The 22,884-nt window shown below is 38.4% G+C and overlaps 1 protein-coding gene across 3 annotated transcripts in view; it reads left to right on the top strand.

Moving 5' to 3' along the window:
- Positions 1 to 22,884, top strand: part of LOC121868414 (cytosolic 10-formyltetrahydrofolate dehydrogenase-like) — a 25,214-nt gene continuing 2,330 nt past the window's right edge. The window contains exons 1-17 of one of the 3 annotated variants that reach the window (XM_042369028.1): positions 147 to 195; positions 9,789 to 10,034; positions 13,673 to 13,814; positions 14,152 to 14,303; positions 14,930 to 15,012; positions 15,511 to 15,676; positions 16,025 to 16,222; positions 16,583 to 16,714; positions 17,218 to 17,429; positions 18,126 to 18,213; positions 18,683 to 18,871; positions 19,212 to 19,327; positions 19,999 to 20,220; positions 20,481 to 20,674; positions 21,616 to 21,809; positions 21,955 to 22,074; positions 22,619 to 22,869. In XM_042369028.1, coding sequence (XP_042224962.1) covers positions 9,990 to 10,034; positions 13,673 to 13,814; positions 14,152 to 14,303; positions 14,930 to 15,012; positions 15,511 to 15,676; positions 16,025 to 16,222; positions 16,583 to 16,714; positions 17,218 to 17,429; positions 18,126 to 18,213; positions 18,683 to 18,871; positions 19,212 to 19,327; positions 19,999 to 20,220; positions 20,481 to 20,674; positions 21,616 to 21,809; positions 21,955 to 22,074; positions 22,619 to 22,869 — 2,504 coding nt within the window. In that variant the 5' untranslated portion in view covers positions 147 to 195; positions 9,789 to 9,989. Of the gene's footprint in view, positions 115 to 146; positions 196 to 1,556; positions 1,852 to 9,788; positions 10,035 to 13,672; positions 13,815 to 14,151; positions 14,304 to 14,929; positions 15,013 to 15,510; positions 15,677 to 16,024; positions 16,223 to 16,582; positions 16,715 to 17,217; positions 17,430 to 18,125; positions 18,214 to 18,682; positions 18,872 to 19,211; positions 19,328 to 19,998; positions 20,221 to 20,480; positions 20,675 to 21,615; positions 21,810 to 21,954; positions 22,075 to 22,618; positions 22,870 to 22,884 lie in introns of those variants that run through there. The other 2 variants (XM_042369031.1, XM_042369029.1) reach the window with 2 other exon arrangements.

Consider the following 22,884-nt stretch of genomic DNA (forward strand, 5'->3'; position numbering starts at 1 on the left):
AACATTGGCGTCTTCCATCTTATTCTCCCATATACTGACGTTCATCATGACGTGCCACCAATCTTGGCTCACCACCAGGCCAAGGATCCTCACCACTATCGATATCAAAACACAGTGAGTACGCGGGTTCTTGTAAAATTGCACGTGTTTTCCGAAGCAGGCATCTGAAAACATTTGGAAAAGCGAAATAAGAGTGTAATTGCTCTCGTGTTGATGAAGTGTTGAGTATTGCCAATTCGAACACTGTGACTAGTTGGCAGTTACAAGCCGTTATTATAATTAGACGTACACTACAGTACGAGGATAGTGCCAATACTTGTTGCATCATGATAGATTTAGACAACTACGTGATGATATGCAATTACTCAGGCCTCTCGGGGACCCCGAGTATAAGAATATACTTGCGTAACATTAAATTAGTAAGACCAAAAATAAGAAAACACATCTGAATAATTAGAACGTTAGTGTAATTTTCTACGCAGTTTCGTGAAAATTGTTAACGTAATAAATCATCTATCTAATTGTTAATACAAGTATCATAATGTATTTTGTGTATATTTGAAGTTGCATTATGTATTTTTTTATATATTATGATTATATTTTTTAGACTGCAGTTAGATGACACTGTATGCTATGTATTTTGTATTTAGATTATTTTATATAATAGCCATGTGTTGTACAGTATATAGTTTCATTATTTGTATTAATTTAGACTACATACATAATAGTGAATGTTTAGGGAATGAATTACTTTATTTACGAGTTGAAGGACCTTTAGTTGTTGATGTCCAGAAATGCAATATAGATACTGTAGAAATGTAGATAGATTTATATCATATAACGAGCATACTAAAGCATTGTTTTGAATTGTTTGAGCGTATGTCTGTCGTGAAAGATATAGTGAACAGTGGTAGTTGAGGTTTGTGAAATGAAATATATACAGTATAATATAGGGGACGTGTTGAAGCCTTAACTCTGTACCATATACCGGAAGTTAGTGTGAAATTTGAGTAGTAAAACTGTAACTTGAGATGAATTTGGCGGGATTAATCAGGATAGTGGCAAGGGTTTCTTAGCTGAATAAAATAACTAAGTACATTACTTCTCAAAATGCTTAAAATTACATTGATATATATATATATATATATATATATATATATATATATATATATATATATATATATATATATATATATATATATATATATAAACACGAAGTTCCCAAGCGCTTTCGTGTAATTTACTTAAGGGAAAATTATGCTTTCTGTGTGTGTGTGTGTGTGTGTTGCGGGTCAGGGACGACACCTACGCACAGCCTACCAGTTTCACTTACTGCACACTCGTACAAGTCATAATTTTCCCCTTAACTGCGATTTCAATAAAATATCACGCTTACAGTAGTCACATGATGACTGACCACATATTGGTTCTTATTTGTGCCGTTATATAAACAATTGTCAATGAATAATAAATGCATATTTGGTTAACTAGTACAGCTGGACGACCATCGGCCATTCAGGCGTCGCAATTTATCGAACGGGATTCTTTAAACTTCGTACGTAAGATTTCTCCTCTTACGGTATATCTATCTGTTCCACTCAAGATACGACAAAGGTCACGTACACAGTGGCGTTATAGCACCCACACTCTGCTATTTAAAAATTCACACCGTTATTATTCGTTGAGGATAATAAACGTACGAATCTTTACGACTACGAATTCTGGACAAGTTAATCATGTAGACAAGCTCACCAGAGACTGGTTTACCACAACACTACAGTCATCCAAGTGGCGCTGGACAGTTAGGTCGCTTGGCCCCAGGAACAGATTACAGTACTTGGAATTTAAAAGGTAATGTACGTTTATTATTTCTCCCCTAAGTTAGGACGAATAAATAGTTGCATCTTAATGCATTTCTGTGTCATGTTGGTATATGTCTTGGTGTCAGTTGAACTAGAAGTGTCGAAATGTTGACACATTCCATCATTACTTTTATCCTCTTCGCCACTGATCGGCTTGTTAGCCGCTTGGGCGATCGGTCACGTTCCTGATTACTTTAACTTTTCGTTTATCTTCTTCACCAAAGATTGTATCGTAGCTAAAGTGAATCATAAGAACATAAGAATGGAGGAAACTGCAGCGGGCCTATTGGCCCATACTGGGCAGTCTCGTTTACACCCAACCCCTATTGCTCATATAAGCATCCAACCTATGTTTGAAGCTATTAAGCGTATTCGAGTTAATGATGATATTTGGTAACTTGTTCCATTCATCCACTACTCTGTTTCCAAACCAGTGTTTACCTATTTCACGCCTAAATCTAAATTTGTCTAATTTAAAACCATTGCTACGAATTTGCTCCTGGTTGGATAGTTTGAGTACCTTTGTAATGTCCCCTTTGTTTAGCCCTGACTTCCACTTATACACCTCTATCAGGTCGCACCTCGCTCTACGTCTCTCGAGGGAGTGCAAATTAAGATGCTTTAACCTGTCTCTATACTCAAGGTTCCTAATGCCCGGGATTAGTCTTGTCATTCTCCTCTGAATTCTTTCTAATGATTCTATATCCATTCTGTAATACGGTGACCAGAACTGAACTGCGTAATCCAGGTGTGTCCAGGTGTGGTCTCACAAGCGCAAGATACAGTTTTAGGATGACCTCGCTAGTCTTGTAACTAACACTCCTTTTTATGAACCCAAGTACTTTATTAGCCTTGTTACGAACAAAAACACATTGTTTACTTGGCTTACGGTTCCTACTTATTATTACTCCTAAATCTCTCTCTCAGTCGGATTTCTCTATGGCATCGTTGTTCATCCGGTATCTGGTTTCCCTGTTTACATCTCCTATACTGAGTACTTTACATTTGTCCACGTTGAATTTCATCTGCCATTTTTCAGACCATTCGAAAAATTTGTTTAGATCTTCCTGTAGTTTTGCCGAGCCCTCGTCAGATTTAATAACACGTCCTATTTTAGTGTCATCAGCAAATTTACTTATGTTGCTGTCTATGCCGATATCTATGTCGTTTATGTATATAATAAATAATAATGGTCCAAGTACTGAGCCTTGGGGAACTCCACTTGTGACGTTGCTCCAATGGGACTTAGTGCCGTTAATGCTCACTCTCTGTTTCCTGTCCAGTAACCACGCCCTAATCCATTTAAGGATGTTACCTTTGATGCCATGTGTTTCTACCTTTCTAATTAGTCTTTCGTGGGGGACTCTGTCGAAGGCTTTGCTAAAGTCGAGATATACCACATCATAATTGTGCCCCTCTTCCACCGATTCGAAAACTGATGAAAAGAATATTAATAGATTAGTTAGACAAGAACGTCCGCTTGTAAAGCCATGCTGGGAATCATTGATCAATCAGTGCTTCTCCAGGTGATTTCGAATAGAGTTTGAAATGATTGCTTCCAGTAATTTGCCTACTATTGATGTTAGACTGATTGGGCGGTAGTTAGAAGATAGTGATCTATCCCCCTTCTTGAAAATGGGTATTACATTCGCTATCCTCCAGGATTCTGGTACTACACCTGTTTTTAAGGACATGTTGAACAACTTTGCTAAGGGCATACTAAGCTCTTCCTTACATTCCTTTAATACTCTGGCAAATATCTCATCGGGACCACGTGACTTATTAGGCTTTAGTTTGTCTATTTGCTTACTAACATCGTTACTAGTCACTACTATCTCGCTTAATTTGTTTTCTTCACTATCTCTGAATAGAGTCGGTGCCTCGGTTATCATGTTTAAATTTTCTGTGGTGAAAACTGTTGAAAAATATTTATTCAAATTATTGCTCATTTCTCCGTCGTTATCAGTGAGCTCGCTGGTATCTGACCGTATTGGTCCAATCTTTTCTCGTGTTTTAGTTTGATACATTTGGTAGAATCCTTTGGGGTTTGTCTTCGCCTCCCTTGCTATCCTTACCTCATTATTCCTCTTGGTTTTCCTTATCTCGGTTTTAACCCTACTCGCCAATATCTTCTAATAATCGTGGAGGTAAATTTTGCCACGCTTTATCCTTCTACCTATAGCCTTCCTTTGGCCAATGATGTTCTTTAAATAATTAGTTATCCATTTAGGGTCATTGTTGTCTGATCTGAGTTTTTTGTATTGTATGTTCTGCCTTGCGCATTAAGTAACTCGTTAGTTAAATTGTCGTGGAACTCGGCAATCTCAGATCTCGTTATCAGGTCGGAGTCATCTGTCAGGTTCACGGCCAAGCGCGACACCCCCTCACTCGGCTGCCTCTTTAAACTGTCAAAGTTTGCCCTTCTGAAATCTGGTACTTTAGTGGAATTTTCCTTAAGTCTGCCCTGAAAATCTAACTGGAATCTAATTTCTTTGTGATCGCTGTTTGCAAGTTCGTTCCCTACCTCGACATTGCTAATGAGGTTTTCTCTGTTCGACAGAAATAAATCGAGTATATTATTACCCCGTGTGGGTTCGGTTATATGTTGACTTAGGAAACAGTCCTGGATCGTCTCGAGAAAATCCTCTGATTCTGAGTTACCCGTAAGGTCAGTCCAATCTATTTGGCCAAAGTTAAAGTCGCCTACTATACAGACTTTGTTGTGTATGGAAGCCCTGCGCATTTCATCCCAGATAAGTCGCTCATTGACTCTTATCAAGATTGGGAGGTCTATATATTACTCCTGTGATTAATTTTTCCCGACTCTATTAATTCTATCCAAATTGTTTCTGTATTCTGCTCAGTTTTTATTTCCTTATTTATTTCACACTTCAGATTATCCCTAACATAGATTGCTACTCCGCCTCCTTTCCTGGTCTGCCTATCGGTATGGAACAATTTGTAACCCGCAATTTGGTATTCGACCGGCAACTCACGTGAGTCTAGGTTGATCCATGTTTCAGTGAATGCTATTATATCGATTTTTTTTCGGTATATACCAAGGCCCTAATATCATCCATTTTGTTTCTCATACTTCTACTGTTTGCATAGTAGACATTTAAGTTAGTCGTGTTCTGAGTCCTCCCTTTACCGCGTTTAGTTTTAAACTCCCTGTTTAATTTAGTTTTGTCATCATTCCTAACACTATTTCCCTGTAATCTTTTGCTCTGTTTACCCGCTCCCACTGCAGTTTCCCCCACCCCCGTGCCCATATGTTCCCCTAGCAGTTTAAAGACTTCGATATCCTTTGAACTGCCCCCTCTAGAGACCCAGCCATTTTGCCACCCCATCCCTAGCATAAAGGTCCCTTCTGCCATAGAAGTTGTCCCAGTTGTCAATGAATGGGACCGATATTGACTTGCAATATCTGTCAAGAAGGTCGTTGACACCAACCACCCTTGACAACCATTCACTGCCAACTCTCCTTCTAGGCAGGACACCGCATATGATAGGGATCCCTCCCTCAGACCTAATACGATCTATAGCTGCCTTGAACTTATCAAGAAGCTCCTCGCTCCTACACCGGCCAATATCATTGCCTCCTGCACTGAGGCAGATAATGGGTTTGTTCCCATTACCAGACAAGATATTGTCCATCCTGTCAATTATATCCCCCACACCAGCTCCTGGCAAACACACCCTCATCCTATTTTTGTTTTTGTTGAATGTATTACCAATTTGGGGGAAGATTTAACCTACGAACCTATGAGAATTCATATTTTTGTCCTCAGCTTTTAAATGGTTATATAATTAAAATTTGGGTATTCTCTTTGATGACCAGTGAAGGGAAAATTGGCGTACGAACCTTTGAGAATCTAAATTTGTGCCAGTTCGTGGGAAAATTTGACGTATGAACCTTTGGGAATACAGGACTTGTACTCCTTCAAACAACTTAGTGAAGCTTGTTTGTTAGATTTAATCGTAATTGCGTGATAATAAGGACTTACTGCTCCCGTAAGTGGAACTGTTTTAATTAGCGGTAACATTCAAGGACAGCATGTTATTTCTTGGGACATAATAGTAGAGATAAACAGTGACTTCCATGAATTTAGTTCTTGGTTCGTATGTCACTTTATTTTCATTACCATAAAAAAAATATAAATTGTAAGGTGACATGACCCAGGTCCTCTCCGCTCACACACCTGCCTTTCTCACGGGCGTCTTTCGTCCTCACTAGTTAAAGCATGAACGAGTTAGTCATCAGGAATTATCTCTTTAAATATATTTGTTGGTGCAGTGTAATTGCTAGCCTATTTATGAGCTTCAAGACTATAGCTGTTGAAGCACAGTTATACATTTTAGCATTACCATCAGGATTATTCGTATTTTTTATTGACTTTCTGGATCTATTAAGACATTTTTCTTACCACTTGAATATTAAAATAACCGAAAAAAAAATTTGTCCTCGAATGTGTTCCTGTACTTTTATATGCCGACTCTTATATAATACTGATAAAACAAGGGACTTACAGTACTATACCTATACTTCTATAACAGCATTTTAACCTTGAAGATTATCATTATTTCCTTTAAGGCAATAAGTTTGTCATATTATCACCACATAAACAAGTACAACACTCTAGTTTGCTTCTGGTCAATGTACCATGAAGTGAGTAAAATATTGAATTGCTATATCAACAGTTAGCATGGTCAATGTGGGGTTTTAATGTGAACACTCGTGAAATATTGCCATGTTAATTATTTTGTGGCCGTTACTCGCCTGTATCTTATCTGTACCAGATATATACAGTATGCAGCAGCGCGGTAGCTATCTCGAGTTTTGAGTACGATCAGTTCTGAACACAAAAAGTCTGGGACCTTGTTCACTCATAAACACAAGGGGAAAGGGCAGTCAAGTGAGTCTTAGCAAATTGTGAGAGCCTCGACGCCGCCTAGCAACACACTGGGTACGCAACCCTCTGTATTTGCTTATAACTGTCCGAGGATGTTGGGTTTATTGTCCACCGTCAGGTAACTGCAGCCTGGCGGAGAATTTTTAAACTCTTTTAATCTTGTGCTTATTTAAGATGCATATTGATATTAATGTTTGTGTAAAGGGGTATGTTAAGAATGGGATTGATCTTGGAAATCAAGTATATTCTGAGCAAAGGAACTGGGAATCAGTGAGTTGACAGGTCTTTACGGCAAGTTTGTTTTAAAGCACGTTTTGGTTATCCTTAATCTCGTTTTAATCAAGTAAGATATCTGTGTTAGTTAGCGTGATGAGGCAGTTTGTTTTAATTCGGTATTTTAATTGATGGAAAAGTCCCAGGAAATATTTAATTTTAAGGGTCGCGTGATTCTGGCGTTGACAGTTTTAACCCCCATTGTATTTTTCAAAGCCCCTCTTTTTAGACACCCGATCGCACCGTAATGGATCAAAATATCTCTTAACACTTTAATATTAAAGGCACTTTACTCTGGTTAAGCTTCGAGTGGATGATTCAGGAGAACAAACCGGTTTTTTAATGAAAGCCGATGCTGAGTTGACAGTCGCAATGGCTATTCGTCGTTTTAAATATTTCTAGTTTTATATAGATACTACGCCAGGACAGGGTTTTTTATTTATATTAAACAAAAAATAGAGGAAATTGACTGTGGTTGTGATAGTGCAGGAGGCAGGGCAGGTTTGGAAGCATTGGCCCACATCGTCTCTGCTGCACGGCATAATGACGACGCCAAGGAGGAATTCCTTTAGTAGCTGTTGTCGTGTGGATAGATTTACTCAGTACGTGTTTCAAGAATCAGCTGTTGAAGGAATGCCAAAATCTCATCAGACTCAAAGTTTAAAAGCCCTTTATTATTATATACGATGAAGTGGGTTATTTAGGTGAAGTTGGATGCTCAAAGGTTCGTACTTCAGTTTTTGCTTCTTAGCGAAGTGAAGAGGCCTCTGAGGCTCAGACTCACTTCAGCTGCAACACAAATAATTACATTCAAATTTGTCATCAAATCTCTCAGAAACTATAAGCTGTAACTGTTCTCTTAAGTTATCGTAGAAATTGAGCATGAAAGTCTACATCTGTTATTCTCCTTATCTCGAGTAGATATGAACCCTGTCTCTATTCTCGGAAAGATAAGTCGAAGTACTGACCAGATATAAGTGAATATATCTTGTTTTAACTGGCTCACCGCGACCTTGTGCATATACTAGGTCCTGGAGTACACACCCCACACAACTCAACCATCCAGGAGTTCTTCTTCAAATTACCATTGCTGTACTGTAGTTAGCTGTTTAGATACATTCATGCATCTCTTGTTAAGTGGAGATTTAGTACATGAACTTGAGATTTTGTTATGATATCGTAGCTAAGGTGTTTTAGATGCGTTCGTACATCACCAAATTAGAAAAAAAAAGATTTAGCACACGGGCGATTGAGAATCCGAAATTCCAGTCAGAAAATCGACCAATCACACTGCTACCTGACTCGCCACAATGCAGGCAAGCAGACAGGCACACTACTAGCTGCACGAATGACCTCCAGCCGGCCAGACAAGTGGGTGTGCTGTGAACTGATAGCCTGTTACTAAGGGGTCCACCAGAAAGGGTTCCCACTGACAGAATCCCCTTGGACAACTTTCGACTGAATAAAATCCCTGTAGACAACTTCTGAATGAACAAAAACCCTCTAGTCATCTTCCCACAGGACAAAATCCCCCTAGACAACTTACCTCTGGACAAAATATCACTATTACAGCCGTGATAACCCTCAAAGCTGTGACGATTTATGGTTCAAAAGAAACACTTAGCCTAACCAGTACTCTCTCACCAAATCCTTGACGGACTAAATTATTTTGGGACAGCCAGTACTTGGCCTCAAACACCCGGGCACAGGTCACTAACCCACATCGGGGCCAGTTTAGTACCTAATTTTATTACTTGACCTTGTTATTAAAGGGATTGTTTATACAAAGGACTCCTACTGAAGTTGATCTATTAACCGTGTGTTTTCACAGCATTAGTGACCTCCTGTTTGACCTTAACTCTTGTAGCTAGGGTGTTTACAAAAAAAAAAAGATCCCTTTTGACCTGTTTGGCGGGTGGATCGTGTGTTAACATAAAAGACCCCAGTTTGGAGGATTACTGTTGTGTACGTCTATTTGCAAAAGTTATCCCTGTTTGACCCTGATTATTTGTTTACGTAGAGGATCCCCCTGTTTGACTTTACCGTGTCGTGTGCGTGTTTGTATAAATATCAACTGTTAACTTAAATTAATGAGAGAGAGAATGCGAAATCTTACAATATGTAACGCGGGAGTTTTTGGCACCTTTCCTCAGCATAGGTTTTTGTTTACAATACTCACGTAAACACACATTTGTTGGTGTCAGCTGATCTTGCTCTGAGAGTGAATCCTGTTTAGATTTATAATGTTTATTCAGGAAGTGCAAGTACTATGCCTTAACATAGATTTGGAAACACGTCTATCTAAAAACACTAGACCTGTTATATAAGCAATACTGCTGATGTTTTGATGTAGGTAGAAATGATTGCTTACGTATTTGTTACATCAACAGTGTAAGCAGACAAACCATACACTGTAAGCAGACAAACCATACACTGTAAGCAGACAAACCATACACTGTAAGCAGACAAACCATACACTGTAAGCAGACAAACCATACACTGTAAGCATGCAAACAATAGTGTAAACATACGAACAATGGCAAAGAACATTCAAGGTAAAGTGCTAGATACAAAACAAATTCAAAATGAAAGTCTGTATTTAAAAATGAACTCTGAAATTACAAAATACCGTAGTTAGGTCATTTGAATTAAAGTTCTCTTTTTATATGTAAGAAGCCTCTTGACTTAAAAATCATCAGAACTTGGGAGACTTGATAAATACATTGATTGTCTGTTGCAGTGTTTAAGAAAGAAGAAATTACAATAAGTTCAAATAAATAAAGTGATTTGTGCTCTAAATATTGACCGAGGAGTTAGACAATCCAGCGACACTTGGTAGCGGAGGGGGAGGTGAGATACCAACGCCATCAAAACAAACCCGAGAAACGTCAGTGTATCTTGAGCTCCTGTGCACGGTGGACAAACTTACACATTCTCAAAGATGTACGCCTGTTCACAGCTGTACAGGCGTTTCAGCACCTCCCAGGTAACTATCTAATCATTACTGTAATCATGAATAAATGACTGAAAGATATTGTCTTGTTAACACTGACAGACGAAAATAAAAATCGTATGCACTGCAATCTGTAGGATGCATTCGTCAGGGCATATCATAAATCAACGTATGCACCTATTCCTCCATAGTAAGCACAAATAACGCGCATTTAACATATATATACACCATAAATAATCAAAACATTAAACATAACGAGTGTACAGAAATAAAACCTCAGTGACACGTGTTGTTTGATAATAGGTTGTTTGGCACTAAACCTGATAAATGTCCTGAATGCAAATCTAAATATTTTAAAGACATAATGCCATGTTTGATCTCTCCGACAGAAGTTATGAATGCTGTAAAAGGTCGCATGTTATATGTGCGTGAATAATGGCCGAGGGTATTGGCGAAAGTGTGCTTAATCGTGAGGGTGGGTGTGTGTGTGAGGTGTGGCCGGGTGGTGGAGTGGTGGCTATTTATATCGCCATAATGCTTGAGTCTGCCTTGTCTTACATTACAAGCAGACTCTTCAAACGTATTATAACTGTACCTTTTTAAATGTAATATGGCCAAATTGGTCAACTTGTAATGAGTTTAAAAGGTAGTTCAGTAGCTACAAACGAGCATTCTTAAATACTGTACTGAGTAAATTATAATTAGATCTTTATATAATAGGATTTGTATTACAAGTGAATTTGTTAATGACTAAGAGATAAGTGAACCTCTCGAGAAAACTGTTAGGTGGTACTGACAGGTGTTCCCCTTGACACAAATATGACTTTAAAACATGTCACAAGTAGAACTGGATCACCTGAAGATTAGCCTCCCAGCATCTCTCCCCATAATATTAACCACCCTAACACGAAGCTAACCTAACCTAAACCCCCAAGTAGCATTAGGATTTTTAATTATCAGGTGAAATAAATGGGAGGGGCTGCTCTTTTGGTCATCCATAGAACCCTTCCTGATAAGAGTACTGTACTGTTTGTTATCATGGTGTAGGTGACCTTACAAGTGGTGGTTATAGAGACAGATTACTATGTTCCAGCCAAGTTGAGGGAAAAGATTTATCCCGAGATGTTAAATTTAGGAAAGTGAATAGAAGTGCAGTAATAGGTCTCCATACAAACAAGTCAACTGACTGTTTTAAATAGTTTGTGTATTATAAGTTGGTACTTTATTAATGAACATATCACATGATTCACCCCTCAGCTTATTTTACCTGAAGATTAACTACCCTAATACAACTTGGGGGAGTTAGATTAGGTTAACATTAGGGTGTTGATCTTAAATTGAAATAAGCTTGAAGGGCAAATATTCAGAACATTGCTACAATTATTATTTTACTCATTAAAAGATGTAGAACAAAATACACTAAATGTAACTGCTGTCAGCATTTGTATAGTATTTCTATTGGGATTTTTGGCACATACGGGAACCAGAATCCTTATGTTCCGATGTTGCTGGCTTGTGTCTTGTTGTCTCGAATCAATTTTTAGTAACATGGACAAATGATGAACTGTGCTATAGGAACCATGTAATGAGGATTGAATAGCAAAAGTATCTGTAATTTTTGGTGTGGGTGAGTTTGGTAGTTCATGGTGAAGCAGCAAGTACTGTACTGCACTGCACACCCCAGCCTCCATATCATTTGCTGGAGGTGGGTAGTGACTGGAGTGCCATACATGCTCATGCATTAATGATTACAAACTTGTCTAAAACACAACAAGCAGATAGTTTTGTATTCCACTCCTCATTTCAAGACATTTTTCTTCTATAGGTCTCTCGGTAAGTTGAAGGAGTGTGTGGAAAGAAGTTAGCTTTGCCAGATTGTGATGTCTGGTTCACCTGTTGTGGTTGTCTACAAAGCGACTGTCTTGGTTATAGGGACAGAAGGTCAGGGTCATCATGGCCCGGTCTTGTCATCATCTGACAGATCAGGCAATTTAGTTTCATAAACCAGCATGCCAGTATCTATGTAACTTTGGTCTTGTATTGGATCGTGTGAAGATTAAACACCCTAGCATATTTCACCTGAAGATTAAACACCCTAATCTTCTAGTGATCCCTTGTAATGAATAAGAAATTGAAGGTTGGGGAAGCAACAGTAGGTTATACTGGAGATGAAATTCATGTGTCAGAACTGAGAAGAAAAAAAAGTGCTTGAAGATGTGGATACTTGGGACTCCTTATCTCGGAGGGCGTTGTACGAGCTATAATTGCATTGGCCTTGTCAGGCAGGAGGAACCAGTTTGGTGTGCGAGTGGTGTGGTGGACTGCTTCATGTGAGTGACCTTCCTCCACCTAACTGGAGGTGTTGCTTGTAACTTGATGTTGCCATAATATACAACAATGAATTTTAATGTCTACTTTCTGCCTAGTGTTGTTTTTTAGGATTACAGTACATTTATATTAGCCTTCCAGTATATTTTACTGATGATTAAACACTGGAGCATTCTGTAGGGTGGTCATTCTTAATGTTAAATAGCTGAAGCTAATCTTCAGGTTATCTGTTTACTTTGATTTCTTGCTGCAAGTTTTAATCTTTGCTATTTTTTATATTACAGTATTGTACAGTATACAGTATTTCTTTTTGCATTTTATCCCTCCAGTTTATCCATTTGCTGCACCTTACATCTAGAACAAATAGAATTGATACCTCTGACGTATGTGGGGGTTTTTTGTCGGAAGTCTTCAGGCTAGTTAGAAAATATTGTGGGATAATATCCCAAGGAACCATATTAAAACCAAAGATAGGGCATACCTGTCACTATGGTGTCCTAGGTTCAATTCCCATCCTGGGATGGATGTGACTACCAAACATGGCAGGCATTCCCCAGGTACTCTGGTTTCTTCTTGTACAAAGCAATGGCTAGTAAGCTGTAAGTGGTGAAATGATGAATAAACTAAACGTTTTTTGGCATCATACCTTTGCTTCCTGCATGACAGAGCTACATACGGTATGGTTCTTGTCATCATGGGTTTTCCATTTTACATATAAAAATAGTTGGAACTAGCTATATAAAGTTCCATTTTGGTATATAATGCACAGGCTTGTCTCACACTTCTTATTTGATGTGGTCAACATGTAGCTGTAGACTACTGGTACTATACTGTATTGTTACTCTTAAGCATAGAAAGATACTTGCATCAGCTTTTTCACTAGCTAGCAACTATTGGAATTGTTCCAATAAGGTACAACAGCGTCACAGTTTTGTATCAAGACGTTGTTAGTATGTAGTCGAGTACAAGATATTTACTAATGATGCCTCAAGACTTAGGTATACTGTAGTGGGTGTTCTTTGTTTTAAGTTGATAGGTGAGAACTGCAATTGCTCATCATAAACTGTATTTTTAGTTATTTGTGCTCTTCAGTGTCTTCCCATCCATTGAGTTATTACTGAATATGAAGTGATAATCTTGTGCACATTGTAGGCAGACTGGAAGCTATATTTATGTGCGTGTGGGCTCACCTACCATAATTAATTACGGTATACTGTATATATTTTTTTATCTATGGGAGCTAACCTTCAAGTGATAGGCAGATTGCCCCTCCCCTCCTGTGAGATTTGTTCATTGATCCTGCCCATTGTATAATACATTGTCATAATTTTCTTATTTTACAGAGTTTGTTGGACAGAATGAGGGTCGCTATCATTGGTCAGTCAACATTTGCAGGAGAGGTTTATAAACAGCTGGTGAAAGATGGACACAAAGTGGTGGGGGTGTTTACTGTACCCGACCAGGGCACCCGAGAAGACCCTCTTGGTGAGTATCATCTTAAGCTACATATGGCAAGATAAAAGAGATACATACCCTACAGTAATGTTAGCTCCAGTACAGAAAGATCTTCCAATACTTATGTCATGAAATCAGATGCAGATACTTTGCTAATTTACAGAGCAATTATTTCAATTTTTTGGTCCGTCATTCCCTTTCTTCCCTCAAACATTGTAAACCTCAGTTGTTAAGGAAAAAATTATGTTGCAGTTTATAAGATGCTGTCAGGTCATGGGGTTGGTAAAGGTGGTATCATTCCTCATAATAGATCTTAAAGTTAGCTCCTCTCGAGATATTATCACATCCTATTGTTTCTGTACCACAGCGACGATGGCAGCGGCTGACGGTGTTAAGGTGTTCAAGCTCAAGTCATGGAGGAAAAAGGGAGTAGCTTTGCCTGAAGTGTTGGAGAGTTACTTGTCAGTCAACCCAGAGCTGAATGTGATGCCTTTCTGCAGCCAGTTTATTCCAATGGAGGTAAGCAGAAACCTCCAAGAAAGGTTCAGCTTCCTCGTGTAACAAACTTTCTTTCCCTCTCATTTATCATTCCCCCATCCCCCCTCCTCCTCCCCTCCCCCCATTTTTTTTCCTCTCTCTCGCGCATATATATTCATTTGGCATAATTTTCCTATTTTGATACCTGAATTTGAACAGGTTACTTTATTACTTGTGATCGTCCACACCAGGATACACAGCATTTTCAAGTCGTGTAGTTAAATTGGTATTTTCTACTTGATGTGTAAAGCAATTTAGTACCTTGCATTCTCACTTCATATAATTTGGTTGTTGATGAATTATTTTTTACATGTACTATACTGTGTTCTACTCAAGTGCCCAGTGTTGTGAATGATCATGAAGTTATTGAGTGTACCAGCCATTCCATCATCTTAGTGCAAGTACAGTACAAGAAGAAGTGTATTGAAGGTCTATTTACTTGTGTGTGGCTCACTGCTATACTGTACTGTACATAGTGTTGAAAAGGCACTAGATATATTGAGCATACTTACAATAGTTAATTGGATGTACAGTACAGTATTTAGTTGCTTATTGCTCCATATTGTTGCAAAAGCCTAAGGTATATTTAGCATTCTTATGACCTGCAGGTAATCAACCATCCCAAGAACAAATCCATTTGCTACCACCCATCTATCCTGCCCCGACATCGTGGTGCTTCCTCCATAAACTGGTAAATTACGTGGTTGCTGATCAAATGGATCAAACCTGACATAACATCTAAGGTGGGGCAAAGGTCCAAACCTAACCTAAACTTTAACACATCCATTGCAGCTTGTCTGAATTTCAAGTGTACTGTACCATGAGTGCGGCAGTTTTTGTTCTGTACATGACATGTCCTCAATCAACAGCCAGAGGCAGACTTTTCTTTGTGGCATGTTTACAATGGATGGTAGGATTAGATGAAAAATAGAAAATAAATAATTGGATAAAGATAAAATATATGGAATTACTATGTGTCTTTTGAGAGTAATAAAGTTTTTGAAGTACGTACTGTATTTATTGTATTGTACAGTATTGGCAAATTTAAATGAAGTTGCCTTTATATTTTCAACCACAACTATAGTTGAGGCATCTCCCTAAAGAACAGTGGTGTAGAATCATATAACATACCTTAGCCACTGAAATGTTTATATTAAGTAATTCACAAAATGACACACTGTTTCTGTAGGACTCTTATGTGTGGAGACAAGACAGGAGGATTTTCCATCTTCTGGGCTGATGATGGTCTGGACACTGGACCCATTCTGCTGCAGAGGAAAGTGGACATTGATCCAAATGACACAGTGGATTCACTCTACAACAGATTCATGTATCCAGAGGGCATCAAGGCAATGGTAAGTTCACGCAGTGTTTGGTAATGTAGAGGAGACACTCCAGACGCATCTTAATCGTCGTGTAAGATGCCGGTAGGTAGTTGTGTAGCTTTCATGTTGAAGTGTGTCATAGTGCTTAGTTCATCTGACCAATGTATTTAAATTTGGATAGAGGATAACAAAAGAATAGATTTAGGGGGTCTCAGTAATGTTGAGAATTAAATTAAAAAAGCCTTGTCTATAAATGTTGAGTCAGTGTGAATTTGTTTGATGATTTTACTGAATAAATACCTGTCTATTTATTAACACTCATTTAATTCATATAGTTGTTACATTACTATAATTCATTAATTGATTGATTCTAATTAGGCTGAAGCAGTTAGCATGGTAGCAGAAGGCAAAGCTCCCAAGATCACTCAGCCAACAGAGGGAGCTACATATGACCCAATGCTGAACAAGAAAGAACTCTGCAAAATCAATTGGGACCAGCCGGGCGAGAGTGTACACAATTTCATCCGAGGGTTAGATTCTTCACCTGGCGCATGGACGGTGATGGACGGTCAAGAGGTGTGTTTAATGAACTCTTATTTTCCAAGAAAGGTTTAGGGGGGTATATAACTTGCCATGCTCTACATCTGTCTGTCTGTATACGAACAGTTCTCGCACAGTAACTCAGTTTGAACCATCATCCGCAAAAGGTTAATCATGCATACCACCAGCCTATACTGCATTCATTATTATCAGAGGGTCAGATAAATAGCTCCTTAAGTCTGGTACGGCAGTATATATATATATATATTTATATATTTTTTTTAGTATATCCTTACTGAGAAAACTCTGATCATCCACACTTGCCTTCAGTGATGTCCTCCCAGATTTGACTTCTCTCTTTATGTTTAGTTTTTCAACAGTGTCTCATGTACACAGGTAAAACTGTTTGGTTCAAAGATGTTCAGCGGATCTGCAGGCGATGGACTACAAGTTGAGATTGAGGGTCTTGCTACACCAGGTGTAATTCACAAGGATGGACTTATTCTCACCGGCTCAGATGGTAAAAAGGTAGGCTTCAGGTTTTGTATGGGGAGTGTTAGGGAGCATTATTTTCACCAAACTTACTTTCGTTTTTTCTGTTTATAAAGATTTTGCATGAATTTTAGTTCTCATAAATGCCTAAATATATTTTGAAACCTAGTGTTATTATAGCATGTTTGGTTTTGAACATTACCAGTGACACTAAAAGTTTGTTTGTATGTCCAGTAATTTTATTGTATGTAGTACAGTAAAAACTCTTAATACTGGACAGATGTGTACCCAAGTACTGTATACAGTACGTAAGCTTCAGTTCAGGGTAAGCTAAATTCTAATGATTAAAGGAAATTGTATTTGTGCAGATCTGGTTCTTTTGAATCTGTTATAAATGAACACCACTTTGATATATACCGGTAATATAAACTTAAATTTTGTGCAGTATTTGCTAGGAATTCCCTCTGTAGTGGTGTGACACTGAGGTTTTTAAGTGAAACTTATTGCAAAACTAAATGATCATTCCTGTGTACCCACAGTTGTGTGTGGCTCGCCTCAGTGTTGACGGCAAGATGATGAACGCCTCAAAGTACGGTACGGCGGCAGAAGCCACCGAGGCCATAGAGTTATCAGAGGAAGAACAGGAAGTAGCCAATAAGATGAAGGAGACTTGGAAGGCCATCTTGAACATCGAGATCGCTGATGATACTGATTTCTTCAAGTCTGGAGCTGGCTCTATGGATGTTGTGAGGTTTGTGTTCCTTAGTAGTCCTTTCACTTAGGGATTATTTGAAGAGAAACAGAAATCATAATGAAATATAGAAAATTATAGGGAACAGAGGTAGTGTATCAGTAAAATGTAGAAACATGACAACCAAGGGCTCAGCTAGCAAATAGAAATACTGTTCTTTACATACACTTTATCATATCCTCAATGTGAAATTGTAGTGTACAGTTGCCTCCACATGTATGTACCACAGCTAGAGAGTGTGTGAGGGCACATGTACGAGGTGTGGCAATGCAGCACCGTAGTCATGGGCGTGAAACCGTGGTTTACCCTGCTTGCTGATTTCCGATAGTTCAGTCCTAGTCACTTGGTCGTGGCTACACAACAATGCTGCATAACATGAACAAATAAAGCTTCAGTGTGATAAGTGTTCTTCAGCATTGATGTGTGGCCACGCAAACGGGAATTTCACCATTTGATGCTCCTGACTACGACTCTGATTTGCCACATCTCGTACCCGAGCCTTCACCCACTCCAGGCTGTGGTATGTTCATGTGAAGGCAACTGTATATAGTGATTCCTTAACATTCATGTACTGCATATACTAAATTGTGGTGAGAATTGAAGATGTTCTGATGTTTAACAGAATTGTGCGAAAAACAAATGAAAATGACTAACTATAAACTTGTATGATTGTATTGTGATAAAAATTCTTTGTAGACTGGTCGAGGAAACCAAAGAAAAGGCTGGAGTCTCACTGGAGAACGAAGATGTGTACATGGCTACTACCTTCCGAGAGTTTGTCCAGGTAAGGTTAAAATGAGTACAGTACAATGAAACTTGATGATTATGTTTGTCCTTCATGTGTCTGTTTGTTTGTCTTTCTGTAACTGCATTGTATGTAATCAAGAGTTTTCAGAATTATCTTCAACAGTCCTTCAGCGGCATTTCACAGTACAGTATTTGATTTAAATGGTGTCACTTTATGGATGGGTGAGGCACACATGCCAAGTCGGTCCTGCTTGAGTGACGTTGAACACAGTTATGTCCCTCTCTTGCCTCAGAAGCCTCGGCGGGGGAGGATATATCCTCTTCACAACACTCGTGTTTTAATAATGAGTGAACTTAAATTTGAGCAAAAAGAAATTTAACATGAATTTGAGTAAAAAAAAAAATTAACACGAGTGCAAACGTCTTAATTGCATACAGGAATTGTTTTCTGAATGATGTTGGAGAGGAACCATATATCATTAAAAATATCACAATATTCCTTTCAGGTGATGGTGATCAAGATGCGAGGAGGAGACACCAAGCCGGTGTTTGAGTACGATGCCTTCAAGATGCACGTCAACAACATGGACATAGAATTTCCTCAACAACTTTTCATTGATGGCCAGTTTGTGGATGCTACAAGTGGCAAATTCCTGAAGAGCATTAACCCTGCTACTGAAGAACTTATATGTGATGTAAGTACTGTACTGAATATGTGTCTAATCCTGTACACACCCACCAACCTTGTGTATTGTACTGTTTTTTATAACTCTTGAACATCACCACAGTGTCTTGTTAGTACATCTATATTCTGGTAACTTTTATTATTATACTGTACATAAATATTTAGCTGTAGGAACCAGATCTATCATTATCAATCCTCACTAACTGATTATGGGAACTTTTTGATCACCTCGGTTTGTATTTATGTAATTTTTTGACAGATTGTTAGTAACTTGCTGTAATGATTGGATATAATTATGACATTGTAATATTCCATGACATTAGTGGTTACAGTATTTACACTTATTATAGGTTCATGCAGCTGGTAAGGAGGACGTCAATATGGCTGTCGCTGCAGCTAAGAAAGCTTTCTATCAAGGACCGTGGGGCAGCATGAATGCCAGAGACCGTGCAACACTTATCTTCAAGTATGTGTCTATGTTTATTATGATCTTGTCATTATCACCACTCATCATTATTGCCATCATTACCACTTCTGGTCATTAGTATCATTATCACCACTCATCTTTATTATCATTATTATTATCATCATAGCTATCATCTTTAGTAACACATCACCACCACCAGAATCATCAATATTTGCACAGTTCTCTCATTCAGAGCAACACTGAACTAGCTATATTTGATGACTCCATGATTAATCTTTTTTTTTTTCACATATACCACTAAGTAAATTCATATCCTTCATCAGGTTGCTCAAAACATCATGGAATGGGTTTTTTCAGGTTTTCTCAAAAAGTCAAAATCCATAACTTTTGGCCCTTATAGGGCGGCAGACATCATAAGATGTTTGAGAGGAAAACACATAAAAGGCGGCGGACATCAGAGGATGTTTAGGTTTTTTTTGCATCATTGTTTTGGGTGTGCTCTTGGCTGTGTTGTTGTTTGGTTACTATGATGACGCTGGCGGCTCGCTCCAGGGCCAGAAAAGCTTGCACAGTACTTCCAGTTCAACTTAGTGATTTCTCCAAGAAATTATTATTTCTCGTACAGTATTTATTGACTAAATGGTGCTATTCAAAAAGTAGATATCGGTATTTTTTAAGATGATTCAAAGTGTGGATCTGTGATATTTCAGGTTAGCTGATCTGATGGATGAACACAAGGAGGAACTGGCTACCATTGAAACCATTGACTCGGGAGCCGTGTACACCCTCGCCCTGAAGACGCACGTAGGCATGAGCATAGACACTTGGCGGTACTTTGCGGGCTGGTGCGACAAGATTCATGGCAAGACCATCCCCATCAACAATGCTCGACCAAACCACAACCTCACCATCACAAAGAAAGAGCCAATTGGGTTCGTGATCATAATTATATGGTTTATATTATTGGTTCTTGAAATTTTATAGTAGTGTAATTTTAATAGCATCTGGATGGTAAACTATTAGATGCTAACAAGTGTAGTGAAAATTATCTATAAAAAATATTTACAAGGAAGAAACTCCTCTTTTTGTTCACATAAATGTTAGTCTTATTGAATTCAGTCCATATTTCAGTGACAACTTATTCACTTCCTGCAACATGTGATATGATTTTGTTTATCTTTTGTTGTACCAGTGTATGTGGCCTTGTGACTCCCTGGAACTATCCTCTGATGATGTTGTCTTGGAAGATGGCTGCCTGTCTCGCTGCAGGGAACACTGTTGTGATCAAGCCCGCTCAGGTCTCCCCACTTACTGCTCTCAAGTTTGCTGAACTCTCTGCCAGGGCCGGCATCCCTCCAGGCGTCATCAACGTCCTGCCCGGAACTGGTAAGATTGAACACTTGAGTCCAACTACTTGGAGGTTACTCACCCATAATATATTGACTATAATCCTTTTCATAATATGTTACTTATAGTATGTAATGTTACCCCAAACCCATGGTATGTACAGTGGGGTATGCTATAATGAACGGATCCTACTACGAATATTCCTATAACGAACGGTTTTACCTATAAAATTGATAATGCTATAACGAACGAAACTCCTACAACGAACATTATAAATTTTTTTTTTTACTAATTTATTGTTTCTGTATTACAAGTATTAATGATATTCTTTATTTCAAGGGTTTAGATGCATATTTATGCACTTTTTTACAATTTAATATATTTTTCAGTGTTAAGTGGTTGTATTTGGGGGCCTGGAACGGATTAATCCTATAACGAACGAATGCTATAACGAACGAATGCTATAACGAACAAGGTTCTAGAACCAATTAGGTTCGTTGTAGCATACCTCACTGTTCAGTATTACCCTCGCCTGTTTTTAATGACCAATCCTTCTTCTGAATAGTATCAACGTTTTTGTCTAGGATGAAAAAATAATCATTTTGGGAAAAAGAGTGTGTGACGTGCTAGTCTAGTTGTAAAAGGAAGAGTTTTGTGAAAAAACCTAGAAATGCATTAAGAAGTTTAATTTCATTGATATTTGGCTGTTGTACTCCTGTATATATTAGATTTAAAGTTAAATGGATCCCAATCCAAGTATGCCCTAGTCTTGTTGTACCATATTCTAAGCTGACCATTAGAACTGTGGCCCACTTAATCAGTCACTCAGATATTATATACTCCTCCATAGAAGACTGATATTTGTACCAGGAATACAGTACGTGACTGTAAAGAAGTCCCAAGTTGAATGATAAGTTGTGATAGCTAAATATAAAAAGTTGTTCTGAACACAGCAAACTTAATATCATCTCAATTTCCAGGCAGTGTATGTGGCCAGGCCATTGCTGATCACCCAGATGTCCGCAAGCTTGGCTTCACGGGTAGTACAGAGATTGGACAGGTCATCATGAAGTCCTGTGCCGAGAGCAACTTAAAGAAGGTGTCCTTAGAGCTTGGTGGAAAGTCTCCTTTCATTATCTTTGCTGACTGTGACTTAGATAAAGCTGTGAGAATGGTGAGTGATATTGAGCTGTGTACTTTTACTTTTCACCTTTTTTATTGATGCGAATGGTCACACACTGTTTGTTAGAACTGGGATGACATTTTGAGTAAGTTCTCATTATTTGGACAATGAGTTGATCACAACTTCTTTTTTGCAGGGAATGAGCAGTGTGTTCTTTAACAAGGGTGAGAACTGTATTGCTGCAGGAAGACTGTTCATTGAGGAGTCCATCCATGATGAATTTGTGAGGAGAATTGTTGAAGAGTGTAAGAAGATGGTAGGTGGCTCCATAATCTCTCTTGTATTCTTAACCCCTTGTGTATTGGTTTCCCTCTAAGCTGAAGGGCTTATAGTTTAATTACATTCAATATTTATGATCAGACTGAAATTAACTTGAATAATTAAGGATTTGCTTGTATGGAAATAGTCACCATGATTAAGGATTATTTTGTGGAAATTATCCTTTTTTATTTTTTATGGAAATAAGACTATATTTTAGGATTTTATTATGGAAATAAACTAGAATAACAGAGGTTGGGGTGAGGGGGGGTACCTATTGTATGAAATTGCAAATGTTTGGTGTAAATGAAGAAATAATTAAGAGATTGAGCTCCCAGTACTGTTGGCGAGATATCTGGAGGCATTAGGAATTGTGATGATTCAGTTGGAATCGCCATACCCGATAATCAGTTGTGACGGTGAATAATGGTAACAAAAGACTTAAATTTCTACAAGGACATTCCCAAAGTAAACAATAGGGAAACCTAGTGTTGACTAATCTTATTTTCAAACAGTAAGTCCTGAATCACATATATCTGCAGGTAATCGGTGATCCTCTTGACCGTGGCACGGCTCACGGACCACAGAACCACAAGGCTCACTTCGACAAGCTGCTGGAATATATTGATATTGGTGTGAAGGAGGGAGCCACGCTGGTCTACGGTGGTAAGAAGGTTGACCGACCAGGATTCTTCCTCCATCCAACTGTATTCACCAATGTTGAAGATCATATGTATATTGCCAAGGAGGAAAGCTTTGGCCCTATCATGATCATTTCTAAATTTGCAAATGGGTAAGTGCATTGTAT

The sequence above is a fragment of the Homarus americanus genome, unplaced genomic scaffold (assembly GCF_018991925.1).
Source record: "Homarus americanus isolate GMGI-L3 unplaced genomic scaffold, GMGI_Hamer_2.0 scaffold19318, whole genome shotgun sequence".
Lineage (NCBI taxonomy): Eukaryota > Metazoa > Arthropoda > Malacostraca > Decapoda > Nephropidae > Homarus > Homarus americanus.